This window comes from Cotesia glomerata, linkage group LG7 (assembly GCF_020080835.1).
Source record: "Cotesia glomerata isolate CgM1 linkage group LG7, MPM_Cglom_v2.3, whole genome shotgun sequence".
In the NCBI taxonomy this organism is placed as follows: Eukaryota; Metazoa; Arthropoda; class Insecta; order Hymenoptera; family Braconidae; genus Cotesia; species Cotesia glomerata.
In genome coordinates, this window is record NC_058164.1 from 23,176,259 (window position 1) to 23,190,888 (window position 14,630).

At 32.7% G+C, this 14,630-nt stretch overlaps 1 protein-coding gene across 15 annotated transcripts in view; it reads left to right on the forward strand.

Annotated features, from left to right (window-relative positions):
• LOC123269517 (kinesin-like protein unc-104) overlaps positions 1-14,630 on the forward strand; it is a 52,482-nt gene that overhangs the window by 35,767 nt on the left and 2,085 nt on the right. For 8 of the 15 annotated variants that reach the window (XM_044735257.1, XM_044735256.1, XM_044735263.1 and 5 more), the window contains 6 exons: positions 1,998-2,577; positions 5,771-6,740; positions 10,115-10,438; positions 10,651-10,929; positions 11,449-11,585; positions 13,219-13,470. In XM_044735257.1, coding sequence (XP_044591192.1) covers positions 1,998-2,577; positions 5,771-6,740; positions 10,115-10,438; positions 10,651-10,929; positions 11,449-11,585; positions 13,219-13,470 — 2,542 coding nt within the window. Of the gene's footprint in view, positions 1-1,997; positions 2,578-5,770; positions 6,756-10,114; positions 10,439-10,650; positions 10,930-11,448; positions 11,586-13,218; positions 13,471-14,630 lie in introns of all 15 variants that reach the window. The other 7 variants (XM_044735261.1, XM_044735269.1, XM_044735270.1 and 4 more) reach the window with 5 other exon arrangements.

The following is a 14,630-nucleotide window of genomic DNA, read 5'->3' on the forward strand; positions in this document are numbered from 1 at the left end:
TCTGGATTTGTGATCTAAGGTACCGGCGGGTAATAAGGCCTAGCTAAGGAAGATTTTGAAAATAATCAAAAATATTGCATTTAATTATAGAATTTTATTATTAATCTTTATTTTAATTCATTAGCTATAAAATATAATATTATCACACTTCAGAGGATCATTATTGGAGCGGGTAAATAAGTTAATACTTTTTGTTTAACGCAACGTTTCGCAATTATTTATTGCTTCCTCAGGCGCTCTATAAACAATAATTAACTCTATAAACGAACATTAAATATCATACATACAAAAACATACAATATTAACATCGTCCGAGTTGTTAATGCCATGCCACATTACTATTGTTTATAAAGTATTAACTTATTTGCCCGCTCCAATAATGATCCTCTGAAGTATAATAATATTTGTAATTAAGGAGCTGATACAACAACATGATAAAGTATAATTAAGTAATGATAATTTTTACCATAAACAAATACAAAATTGAATTTTTTCAAAAACCTTATGAATAGGCCTTATTTACACGCTTTTTTTTTTCTACGGTAGGTTAATAAGGGTTACGGATTAAACATATTAGATATTAGAGATCAATCATTTAAATTTAACAACAATACTTTTTAAGATGTTGATAAAAATTAGAACAATGATTTTAATTACTAAATATAAAATTATAAAAAATGCTGAAAATTAATATGTTCATTCCTGCTCATTTACTAAAATATTGTTATCTTGATAATTATTAATGAATCAGTTTAAGTGGAGAAAATTCCATCAGAAAAATACTCGCACAAATACTGTTGGATTTTAACCTTAAACGTTAAGTATTTTAATTTCGTGATGAATTTCTTCTTTCATTGAAATATTTCATCTGATTATTGTTTCGATTATTGACAATTATTTTTACCAAAAACTTATACACTAAAAAAAAAAGTTAACTTGAATTAAGAGAAATATTCTTGAACCAAGAAAATAATTTTTAGTTCAAGAATTTTTCTGCTCAAATCAAGAAGATCAAGTTCTTTAAAATTATTTACTTGATTCAAATTAATTTTTTTTCTGTATAGGACCGTAAAAGCGAAAAAAATTATTAAATTTAAAGGAATAAATAATTTAATAGTCAATATCAGTCTAGGATATTAAATATAATTTATTGCACGCCTCATAGCGCGAAGCGCGTGAGGTAGTGCTTTACTCCCGACTTGTCAAGGTCAAGCAATTTTGTGATCTTTAAATGCCTCTATTACAACCATATTGCACTTATGCAATAATATGAGTAGATTTATATCGAGAAAAAACTTAAAGTAAACCATTTCATACTTTTTAAAAATCATTTTATGTTGCTACTTTGAAAAAATAAACGTTTCGAAAAAAATTTTGTATGTACCAACGATTACTCTCAAACAAAATCATACATCGAGACTGGGCTTTTTTTATTAGTTCTAGAATTCGATAAACTCGTGCCGTATTTCATATCAGTAGCCTAGTTTACGTATTTTTTTTAAATAAATTTTATTAAAATTTACTATGATACACATGTACAAGAACAAAAAGACTTTTCTTATTTTTCTCACGTGAAAGCTATGGCGCCTTTTAATCAAGCTAGATTTTTTTAGACTGCTTGCGCGTGTGACAAGAAAAACGGGCGCCAATATTAAAAAAAAATAGAAAATACTCTATAAGAAACAACTTAATTATTTTCTTTTTTTTAAAAAATCAATTACACAATTTATTTTTTGCTTAAAAAATTAATGAGCGTTATGAGGCGTGCACTTTTAGATTTTCCAAACTTTTTATTAATCTATTAAAATTCCAATTACAATAATAAACAATCACATTGTTAAGACCAATGATATTCAATATTTTGATTAAAAATGTACAATGTAATAATTTTAAGCAATAATTATTATTAATCTGAAAAATAAAGACAGCGACATCTCTGTTATATTTTTCGAACAACTTTTCTTGGAGAGATTTTGTTTGACCAATCCTTGTTCTAGAAGAGGAAAACAGTGAATACTCAAGCGGAGTCCGTCAATCAGCTCGTATATCCTTTAAAGACGACCTGTTTGGCAGTAACAACCAGCGGCACGGCAAGCGAGCCGCGCTCAACAACATGGAGAAGAGCCAGCAGATGATTATGCCTGAAGAAAGAGTGGTGGAGGGCCAGACTGACGGGAAAGAGAACATCAAAGACGAGGAAGAAGTCTGTGATGGTGACAGTGGACGTGGAGATAGCTCCGTTGCCAGCGACATGAAAGAAGAAGAGCTGCCAGATCACCTTCAACCTGGGGTAGAATTCACTTTCCGAGTTACTGTTCTCCAGGCGATGGGAATTTCCACAGAGTACGCGGACATTTTCTGTCAGTTCAACTTCTTGCACCGCCATGATGAAGCTTTTTCTACAGAGCCGGTCAAAAACACTGGAAAAGGAAACCCACCTGGGTTTTATCACGTTCAAAATATCACAGTCACTGTTACTAAGTCATTCCTGGACTATTTGAAGTCTCAGCCGATTGTTTTCGAAGTTTTTGGTCACTATCAGCAGCATCCTTTGCACAAAGACGCTAAACTCGACTAGTAAGTTAATTTTTCCATTATTTTACACATTTTTTAGTTTGGTATTTTAGAAATATTAGAAAAATTAGATTTTTAAAATAATGACAAAATTTTCACAAGATAAGAAACAAAATTGTTTTAAATTTTCAACAAATTAATTTTTTGTCTCAACAATTCGTGTATTTACACTGAAAAAGAAAAATTCTTATATTAAGAAAATTTTCTTGATACAAGAAAATATATTCTTGAAAATTTACAATTTTGTCTCAATAATAACAATAAAATGAATATTTTTAGCGGATTTCTTGTATCAACAAATTCTTGTTTGTACAATCACTGATAGAAGGATTTAGTACGGAATACTAAACTGATTTAGTAACAAAATTTTTAGTCATTTATTTGGGAGAAAAAAATATTTTTTACCCATCAATAATATTTGTTACAGTTTAATAAATGATTTTTTTATTCTAAATAAATTATATTAACACAAACAAAGCCTTATTACATGGAAATAAATATTTATTTCCACTAAATAATATTTAGTAGTAGGTACTAAATATTTATTTGGTAAGTACTGTCGCTAGATGGCTATGCTTTAATGCCAATAATAACCTATTCACTGACTTAGATTATTTTATTCAGCTCGATCTTGGGAGATTTATCTCCCCTTTGAAAACACACATACTTCCAAATGGCTTATATGTAATTTCTCAGTGGAGTTTAGTTTAAATTTTTAAATTAGTCTATTATTGATATATTAAAAACTAATTCAATTTTAAATTTTATAAATATCTCAAATAGAAAATTATAATTTAATGAAATTCTTTTCTTTATAATGCCTTATATTTTTACTTAAAATTATTTATTTTAATTATTTTGATTTATTTTAAGTAAAAAAGTTAGATTATACGTTAAAATTCGTTAAAAAATTAATTGAGATATTTTTATCCAGAGACTTTTTTGTTCGAGAGATATTATTAACAAAGATAAAATTGATGAGATATTATTTCAGAGATATTATTGCTAGAGATAGGGGAGAAAGGGGTCAATTGAACCACTCGACTTAAAAAATCGAAAAAATTGAAAAAATGCTTCATAAGGTAAAGTACCCAGTAGTTGAACAGATTTCAAAGTAAAACATATTTGACTCTACTTTTAATATATAAAGATGTAATTATTAGTTCAAATTAGTGATTTTGATGAAAATGTAAATAATTTTAAATTGATTGAAGCGCAAAATAACAAAGATAATTGGTTATTTATATTTTGACAACGTTTTTAAAAAAGACTATGAAAGGAGTAGTAGTTGAACAATCAATTCTGACAAGCCGCAGTAGTTGAACACTCCGGGAGCAGTAGTTGAACTAATAAAATACATGACAATAGGCGCACCAAAAATTTTCAACGTTTTATTGAAATATCAAAAGAAATATAAAATATTATTGAATAATATTAAAAATAATACTGTGAATATTTAATATGTTCATTTAAAAATGATAAATATTTGTATTTAATTTTTTAATTACATTTTTTATGAATGACAAAGCAAATTTTCAATCATAAATCAAAAAAACTCCATTCAAAACGTTCAATAATTTTTAATTACACTAATTTTTAGTCATAAAACTTATTTAAATTGCAGTAATTAATACAAATCACAATTCTGATCACTAGTCTATAAACCTATTAGAGGTTATAGTGCTGCTAAATTTATACGGCCTCAGCCTGTTCAAGTTCTGGGTACCACTTTAAAAATTTGGAGGTATAGTTGAACGCTAAAATTTAATATAAAAATTATAGTTTATGTCTTTGCAAAAAATATATGTTATTCAGAAAAGACTGTTTCATTAGATGGTACAATTTTTTTTACTTAAAATGATGATATACCGTTTTTTTGACTGATTGTTCGGTTTACGATTTAGTACCTTTTTCATGAAAAAAATAGCATCTATCGACGATTCTCGACATGTCAATTTTCAAGTTAATAAAAATATAATTATTTTGATTTATAATTGAAAAAACTTACAGAAATCAATTACTGTATCATTTAATAATTATAATATGCGCACATTACTCATAATAAATTTACGGATTTTGTATTATAACAATTCGAAAAGTCTGTTCAACTACTGGTCCCATTTTTACAAGTGTTCAAGTACTGGGTACTTTACCTTACTCTTAGAAGTAGATTCTAATATGTTAAACTCGGATATGATCAAAATTTGAAATCATTACGATTAATAAATTTTGAAAAATTGAGATTTTCTTATTTTTAGGTATGTAAACTGTTTTTTCGGCTGGTGACAAATTGTTTAATAATATTTCAATTTTTGAATTAATTGATAAAGTTTGAATTGTAGTAGTTGTATATACTTATACTTTATAATCCCCAACTTCGTTTATAGTGATATAATAGTTTATTTATTTATTATTTACTATTAATTGTTTTAAAATTATATGGGGTCAATTGAACCAGCAGTCCCGGGGACGATTGAACCATACGGAGAAGCATGGGACATGCGCGCGCATCTTGGCTCTACGTGAAAAATACTCAGGGAAATAACCTAACAAATTGATGAACTAAATTTATAATAAAAATTATTTTTAAATTGATTTTTAATTCATTTAATATAATATCTGTACATTAAAAATGTGCAACAGTAATATTGGCAAGTAACAATTAATATATTATTTATTAAAAGTTCGGGATTGAGTTTTAAATATTATTGGTTCAATTGACCCCGAGCAGTGGTTCAATTGCCCCCGAGCGGGGGTCAATTGAACCAGTCGACGCGTTTGGATAAATTAATAATTTTTAAAAATTCACGTTGTTTATTGACTAATTTATGTATTGATAATGATAGTAGACTTAATAAACTACCATTCCAAGAAAAAAAAAATTATTATTTCGTTTTATTTCGAATAGTAAAAAAATACTAAACTTTTTTTGGTTCAATTGACCCCCTTCTCCCCTAATATCAGGGGCCACCATGATTTAGTAATTATTACTAAATATTTGGTAATAAAAGGTTTGTTACTAAATCATTTAGTAACTATTACTAAATCTTATTAAATAGAACTAAATCCTTCTATCAGTGTATTTTTTTCTGCGTATAATAATTGTTCACTTTCTCGAAAGTTAACAATAATTGAACTTAGAATACTTTTCAGTAATAATTAACAGAGAAACATAAAAATTTTGTTCCCCTTCCAGCGTTCGACAACCACCAAAACGAATGCTACCACCATCAATCCCAATCAGCCAACCCGTGCGATCCCCTAAATTCGGTTCAGTATTACCATCCCCGTGCTCCTCCCACATTCACGCAAAGTACGACGTCCTGGTCTGGTTCGAAATTTGCGAACTGGCGCCCAATGGCGAGTACGTCCCCTCAGTAGTTGACCACAGCGACGATCTTCCTTGTCGCGGGCTGTTCCTTCTGCACCAGGGTATCCAACGCCGTATTCGGATCACGATTGTCCACGAGCATGCCCAGGAACTGCGCTGGAAAGACGTCCGTGAGCTAGTCGTCGGAAGAATTCGCAACACTCCGGAGCCCGAGGAAGAAGACAACGACTCATCAGTATTATCCCTGGGACTCTTCCCAGGAGAGTATCTGGAGATTCCTGGAGATGACCGGTGCATGTACCGGTTCGAAGCCGCCTGGGACAGCTCTCTCCACAACTCCCCGCTGCTGAACCGCGTGACGTCTTACGGCGAGCAGATTTTCATGACAATTTCCGCGTACTTGGAACTGGAGAACTGCGGAAGACCTGCGATCGTCACCAAGGATCTGAGCATGATAATCTACGGCAGAGATGCTCGTGTTGGCCCGCGTTCCCTCAAGCACCTCTTTAGTGGGAGCTACAGGAACCAGGAGGCGAATCGGCTGAGTGGCGTCTACGAGCTCGTGCTCAGGCGCGCCTCTGAAGCTGGAGTCCAACGACGCCAGCGACGAGTTCTGGACACCAGCTCCACCTATGTTCGTGGGGAGGAGAATCTTCACGGATGGCGGCCTCGTGGAGATAGCTTGATATTCGACCACCAGTGGGAGCTCGAGAAGCTGACGCGTCTTGAAGAGGTTGAGAAAATCCGGCATACTCTGCTGCTCAGGGAGAAACTAGGCATTGACAAAGTTCCCGTTTGTAATAAGACACAGTGTGACTTCACTAAGAGCGAGAAGGTATGGAATTGTTTGGTAGGTTTTTTAATGCACTAATGCGATCATCGATTGTGTTTTCACGTCATTTTTTCATTTATGTACACGACCAGTGGCTTTTTTATCGACAGTCGGTATCCGGGTTGATAAACGAACATTAACCTCCCTGATAGCCACAGTTTCAGACCAACCAAGTTGGTGTCGGATAGTTGCCGCAATATGTCGCCAAATTTCTTGAGAAACTTGTCGTCAACTTGGTGCGAAAAAGTTTCGAAAGCAATTTTTGCCGACAACTTGGTGAACAAGTTGATACCAACCGAGTTCATTTCCAAGACTTGCTACTCTAGTAACATTGGTTTTAGACAAGATTGTTTCACGAAAAAAAGTAAACTGTAATGAATAATAGTCGATTTATAATAACTAATGATCAACTGGAAAAAATTACCATTTCAAACAAAAAAATGGTGATTTTAAAAATCACTTTACAATATTTATCATTTAAATGCTACAATTTATTATTTACATGGAATAAAATACTATTTCAAACAGTAATATTCGCTATGTGAAAGCCAAAAATGTTAAAGTATGATAATTAAGAATTTTGACTTTGATATTTATCATTTCGTACCTAAAAAATAATCGCATGATAGGTAAAAAATATAAACTACAGTTACTAAATTTTCTATACAAGCATCGTCAATACTTACAAAGTAAAATGGTAAATTTTAAACGCAGTGCTGAAAATCAAACTATAATTATTGATTTGCTTAGACTGGTAAAATATATATTTTAAGAGTAGAATTTTTACTGTTTCAAATGTTAAATTCTCCGACTGTGAGACCTTCCCCTTCTTCTCATAGTATATACTATATATTGAAACGGCAATTTTTACTATCTGAAACTGTAATTTTTTAAGATGAGAGAGTCATTATTTACTATAATGACAACTACTAATCACATTTTCGATATTAAATTGTAAATTGTGGCTTTTACACTTTCTAGATTAAGTTTTGTAATATATTTATATTTGTGCCACCCCGATGTCCGCTGTACTGTTTGAAACTATAAAAAATAACCAGAATCCGAGTGAATTTTACAGTTTATTTTTTTCCGTGGGCAGATAGATAGATAAAAACTTTATTTGGCTCTGGAACCCAAGCTCCCTCAAAGCCATCAATATTTAAATTACATTGGTTTACATAGGTTACAAGATTACTTAACTAATTAAAGGTTTACAATTAGATTTAATTTAAAATGTTATAAAATCCAAATAGATTATTTAATACAAACAAATAATTTAATTTAAAGTCATAATAATTCTACAAGAAAAAATATTTAAATAAGATCAAAAATAAAGATTGCAATTGTTAATTGTCATGTTCAGATAGTTAACTAACCCCTGAAAATAGACTCGGACAATTCTTCAGCCAGACAGTTAGCCAAGATTATTTGTCCAGACTGGCGACAGACTTGGACAAGATTTTAAAACAGAATCTCGAGCAATACTTAAACGAGTTTAGTGACAAGTTTGTAGCTAAAAATTTGTCCAGATTGATGGTAAAGAAGTTTGACCCAGGCTTACGCGAGAAACGAAAAAGACTAACAATCCGCATTCTTATTATACTGAAATAAAAAGTGATGGTGGAGAGCTTCACCATTTCTAGACGAATTTTGGCCCCAGTCTTGCTGAAAATTCTTGGTCAAATATCTGGAGCGATTCTTCGACGATTCTTGTAGAATAATCTACCGTAAGTTTCTTATTCAAGAATTGTAAAAATATGTATACAGATACTTTATCACGATACTTGAGTCAGACTCACTCAAGACTTGAAACAAATTACTAATAGGGTTAATCTGTCCTGTTAGCCCCTTAGTGATATTGATCCGGGACAAGATTCTTGACTAGAGTACTTGACAAAGTTTTTTGTAAAGAATTAGACAACTTTTGAGCAAGGCAGTTAATCAAGATTCTGTTTCGAGACAGGAAACAGTATTTTTAGCAATACTTTGCGAAATTATCAAATGTTCATTTAGAATTCAACAAGATTCTTGGGCACGAATCTTGACCTACTCTTGCCTTGAGCGTTACTTATTTGAATTCTCGATTATAATCTGATCAACAAGTACAACTTATACGGTACATAAAATGACTCCGTTCAAGATTATTATTAAGCCCTAGCCAGATTTTGTATCATAAACTAAAAGTGACTACATTCTTTCTGAAGAGTATCTATAAGAAAATGCACGGTATACTAATCTAAGCTCAGTACAGCTAAGAACTTAGTAAACTTGAACGAGGTCAAAAAAAAACCCCTACTTTTAGACTTATCCAAAAATCTTGTTGAAGTACCTGCAGCAATTCTTCCATAATTCTTGAGTAAGAATCTGTCGACAGCATCACGCATTAGAATTGTTGAAATTTCGATGCTGTTATTTGATCAATGATCTTGCGCCAGATTTGCTAAGGTCTAGTAACAATTCTGGTTCAAGATTCTTTTGAAAGATTCTTGCTGGATAATTGTCGAAGAATTGCTGCAGAGAGTGAATCTTGGTAAACTGCTTTGATCAAGAATTGTCCAAATTTTAAACAAAATGATGTTCAAGTATTTTGCTAAAGAATTTTGTCGAAATCCAATACTACTCCAATAGTGGAATATTACTCCAATTACTACCATAAGGTAGAAATTACTACCCTAGTAGCAATTTGGTAAAAGCCTTGTGCCAGCATGGATCAAGATACTTTAAAAAGATTTTAGATCAAGAATTGGTCCAGATTCTTGACCAAGATTATTGATCAAGACTTGAGCCAGACTGTAGTCAGAATTTGTCAACAATTCGACCAGAAATCTGGGGCCATCTATTGCTAAAGTTTGGGACTATCCTATAGAGTAGAAGTTCTCATTCTATTAAAAAATATTATACTATTTCTTGCGATAATTCAACTTTTTACATATCGTAGCAAGCTAAATTAATTTTTTAAACTTGTTGACTAGACTATAAGTGAAAACCACTGCAATACTATACTTTTTACACTCAAGTGAAAAGGAGAGAAATAGGTGCGCGCTCGTCATTTTTTGCGTTTCTCGCGCAAGTCTATTTCAGGACTCTGGACCAAGAATCTAGTCACATTCTAGACAGACTGTCTCAAGTCTGCCGCCAGTCTGGATAAACAATCTTGATCAAGTGTCTTAGTCGAGAATTGTCCAATTCTTTACAAAGTGCTTCTCTAAGTATATTGCCGAAGAATCTTGCCCAATTCCATAGCTACTAGGGTAAGCTAAACAAATAATCTTTCATTGAAGAACCTTACCTTTGCCGGGATACCGCCTGGCGATTGAAATCAGCCACCTAATCTTTAATATATCCAATTGCAATAAAGCGAGTAATGACGTCAATAGTTTCGAACTTTTGATATCCAGGAAGTCTGCAACATGGTGGCCAAAGCGACCAACGAACCCCACGCGAGCCCGGTGAAGCTAAAGAAATCAATGAGCAAGGACGTTTACGAGCCCTGGGAGATGACTGAGCGCGAAAAGGAGATCGCCACCAAGTACATCAAACTGATCCAGGGCAGGATTCCCAGCAAGGAGCCAATTGTCCTGAGTGACGTGTCTCCTGGAGAAGACACTGCGACCGACATGTCAGCTTCGATGATGTCCTCGGTGATGTCTTCTTCATCCCAAGAGTCAGTAACACATTTGTCTAATAGCTTCGAGATCCAGGTAACACTTGTATGCCTGTAAACGCTTACTAGCGGTTGTCCACGTCACCTTCATCAATTGACGCTTGTTGCTTGATGCGATGCTAGTCATTAATTACAATCCGCGGCTTGCATAATTGAAATAGTTTATTTTGTTTCTGTTTTATTATTTTAACATGAAGGATAACCGCATTAGGTAACGTTTTACGGGTAAAAAACGAGTGTTACTTACAGCCAGCCGGGATTATTGTTCGACGTTCTAAGTCCTGCATATTTAGGTTGAGTTCTCCTGAGCGAGCGAGACTTCACGAGCTACAGGAGAGCATGATGGCCGGAGAATCTGGCCAATCTTCTCTGGCACCGGCTCCATTGGGTTCAACTTCCCCATTGAAGGAGAGCTTGGTACTATACGTTCCCGAGGTCGAGGAGATTCGCATTAGCCCGGTGATCGCCCGCAAAGGGTACCTCAATGTCCTGGAGCACAAAACCAATGGATGGAAGAAGCGATGGGTGGTAAGTGTTTTATGTTATTTTCATTGAATTTTTGTGGTTCTATAACAATTCAACCGATGACATTTCAACCGCGACACTTAAACCGCAACAGTTCAACTGCGGACATTTCAACCGGATGAGAGTTCATCCTGACAATTCAACCCCACGATAAATGATCCATGATTAATTCTCGGATAATTTTACAGCATTGTGTCCTTTTACCGTGGATTTTGTGTGTATTTATTCGATTGTAACGCGGGTGGTTAGCTCTGTCCAATTGGTCACCCCTTTCCTCTTTAAAAAGGGCGCCACTGGAATTTTAGAGACGGTGTCCTAGAAACCGGCAAGCATGAGAGGGAAAGACAAAGTCGTGAGAAGTTTGAGAGGGCTGTAAATATCAACAATATTCTCCTTAAAACTAACTTAACTGTGAGAACCTCTCACTTACAGCTTAAGTTTCGCGGTTGAAATGTTGTCGGTTGACTAGTCGCAGCACCATTTCTGTTTAGAACTTCAATTTATTGGTTGAATCTTATACAGGCTGTTCGCAGACCGTATGTTTTCATATTCAGAGAAGAAAAAGACCCAGTTGAAAGGGCACTGATCAATTTAGCTACGGCACAAGTTGAATACTCCGAAGATCAACTTGCTATGGTTAAAGTACCTAATACATTCAGGTATGTTGTTTTTGTAGATATTTACATGATTTATGAATTATTTGCTTTAATAAATTTTAATAAAGGCGGGGAACTGTTAAGGGTCTGAGTTTCGTTATTGATTAGTTATTGACGGCTCACAGAACGCTGTGATCTCAAATACATGTGACACTAGCTTTAAGTGGATTAGATACTAGTAGGACCTAAAAGAAATTGTAAAGAAGAGAGAGAGTTTATCTTTTTTTTTTATAAAAGCGTTAATTTATCTTTATAGTCTGATTGACGCTACCGGGTGGGATAAGACGAAATTTACGATTTCTTCGAGATAAATTCCAACTAAAATTCATAGTATACTTATAGAAGATATAAAAAAAACACTGGTACAAAGAAAAATAACCACAAACAGATTAAAAACACCCCAGAATCAATTAATTAAGATTTCGTACAAAATAACTATTTTGAAGACCCACTACGTTAATTTCTCAAAAATTAATGAGCTTGTAAACACTGTAACTTTTTAAAAATCCTATTTTTTACTTTTATTTTTTTTTAAATCTTTTCGTATGATCACTGCGGAGAATCCTTTTGAAAATCTTAGCTCAATATTGTTTTGTTCAATTATAATAAATATATTTCTTCCGGCAGTAAGACCCAACCTTCTACCCTTGGATCAGCCGTGTTTGTTTTTTTAAGCATAAATTTATTTAACGAGTGAGTACAGCTGAGATTATACTTGGACTATTGGATTCTCGAGTGTTGTTCGAAATGACCAGAAGGTGGCGCGGTAGTACACTTCTATCGGAATGTACAGTTTCTCTCAAGCGAGGCGGGCTGTTCAAAACTAGACTTTAAAAACTATAAATTTAAAAAATTCTATTTGTTATGTACTTAGACCCTTAAAAATTTCTTTAACGTTAATAAATTTATTTTTGAGCAAGGCCTCGTGACGTTGTTAAAATTATTTGGCAACGCAGGTAAGCTCAAAGATTCGGGGACTAGACTAGACAGACGAACGAACGAGACTCTTGTAAGGGGGGATAAGTGTTATGGTTCAAACAGGTCTTACGGCTGTACCTCCCCGCATGGGCCCCGCTGGTAACTGGTCAGGTTGTCATTATATTACCGATCAGGCTAACGCAGTCGTTGAATGGGTTGATACAGTTAACTGAGTACGAGGACAGATTGACATTAAATTCAACTCAATTCACATCTGCCCTATGATAGCGTAAATGCTTGAGAGCAGGGTTTTTCCTTGCCAGCAAACTTGGCTGTGTATTTCTTATGTGAGGGTAGGATAGATATACGTGCGTGTATAGCTCTTTTGAGCCCAGGAAGCGGCCTCTTCGGAGGTAGGCGAAAGCCTCGCCATATATTCCTCGTTAATAAATTTAATGTTAATTCCCTATTAAATTTTAACTCTCAAAATTCATCTAAATTATTGATACTTTCTTGGACTGCATAGAAGGTCTAATTTACCTTTTAATTGCCTGAAAATTGAATTATAGAGGTTTTCATAAAAAATTAATGTTTTTAAATTCAAACTTTGTAGAATTAAATGAAACATGGGAAGAAAAATTAAAGCGAACAGAATAATAAATTTAATGTTAATTCTCTATTAAAATTTAAATTCTAACCTTCCTAAATACTTTTTTAGCGTTGTAACAAAACATCGCGGTTACTTACTGCAAACATTGGGCGACAAAGAAGTGTACGATTGGCTGTACGCAATAAACCCTCTTTTAGCCGGACAAATAAGGTCTAAGTTAGCACGAAAACTACCAATAATCAATAATCCCGCAATCAATTTATCAACTTCATTAATAACGTCATCTCTAACCTCAACAACAACCACCTCCACGACATCTATTTCAGCGTCAACGGATAATCAAGGACATACTAATAATAAGTGAGTCACGGATATTATTAATCAGTACTTACTTATGGTCACTAATAAATCCAAGGATTTAATTAATAAACATAAATTTTTTTTTATCCAACCTACTGACGACTGTAGATTTCGACTAACCATCTTTTTTGACTAATTTTTTAAAGTATAAATATATACATTATTAATTATAAATTATAAATTATTAAGGGCCAGTTTTTCAATCGGGGATAAAATTTGATTCGAGATAAAAGTACTGGCAATATATTAAAAAAAAAATAAATAATTCAGTGATGTGATATTGCTTTCAATTAGTTTTCCATGAATTTGGTCATTCATTCGAATAAAAATAAATAAATATATCATGAAATAATAATAACCTCTTATTGTGTCAACTAAATTAATTAACACAATTATAAATTAATAATAGATATGTCAAACGCAAGAAGCACACCCAATTAAGTATTCCATTGAAAAATAAAATGTCCTCGATGATATGATTATAAATACGATGAACTATCAGCATCATTCCCCTTAATATGAATATGAATAAAAAATGTATGAATTTAATTCAAAAGAGCTAAAACAATGCAATGAGGGTAATTCTTAAGGTAAATAAATATACACTGATAATAAATATGCTGAATACTTTAGGTTTTATGTCCTTTGAAGAAAGATTAAACTTAAATAAATGTATATTGATTTATAAAATGATTAATAAGTTAGCGCCTGAATATTTAAATACCGAAATTCATAAATGTAGTCATAATTATAATACAAGACAGAAAGATAATTTAGTTTTATTAAAGAAAAGAACAAAGACAGCAGAGAAAACTCTAGGTTACAATGGTTTTAATCTATTTAATAAATTGACTAATGACACTAAGAATTCTAACACTTTAGAGTTATTTAAAAGAAATCTTAGAAAAGATATTAAACTATATATGATTTAATTGAAATTATATTATGTTAAAACAAATTGTATATTTACATTCTGTAAAATTTTAAAGTAGCTTTTGAGCTAGTAAATAAACTATATATATTATTTCCTTCACGGTTTTGGAAATGCCGGAAATATTCGATATTTATACGATATAAATGCTGTATTTTTACCGTAATACTTCGGTTATTTTAGCCAGTTTTTTTGCCGAATTATTACAAAAAAATTACGAAATAAATTC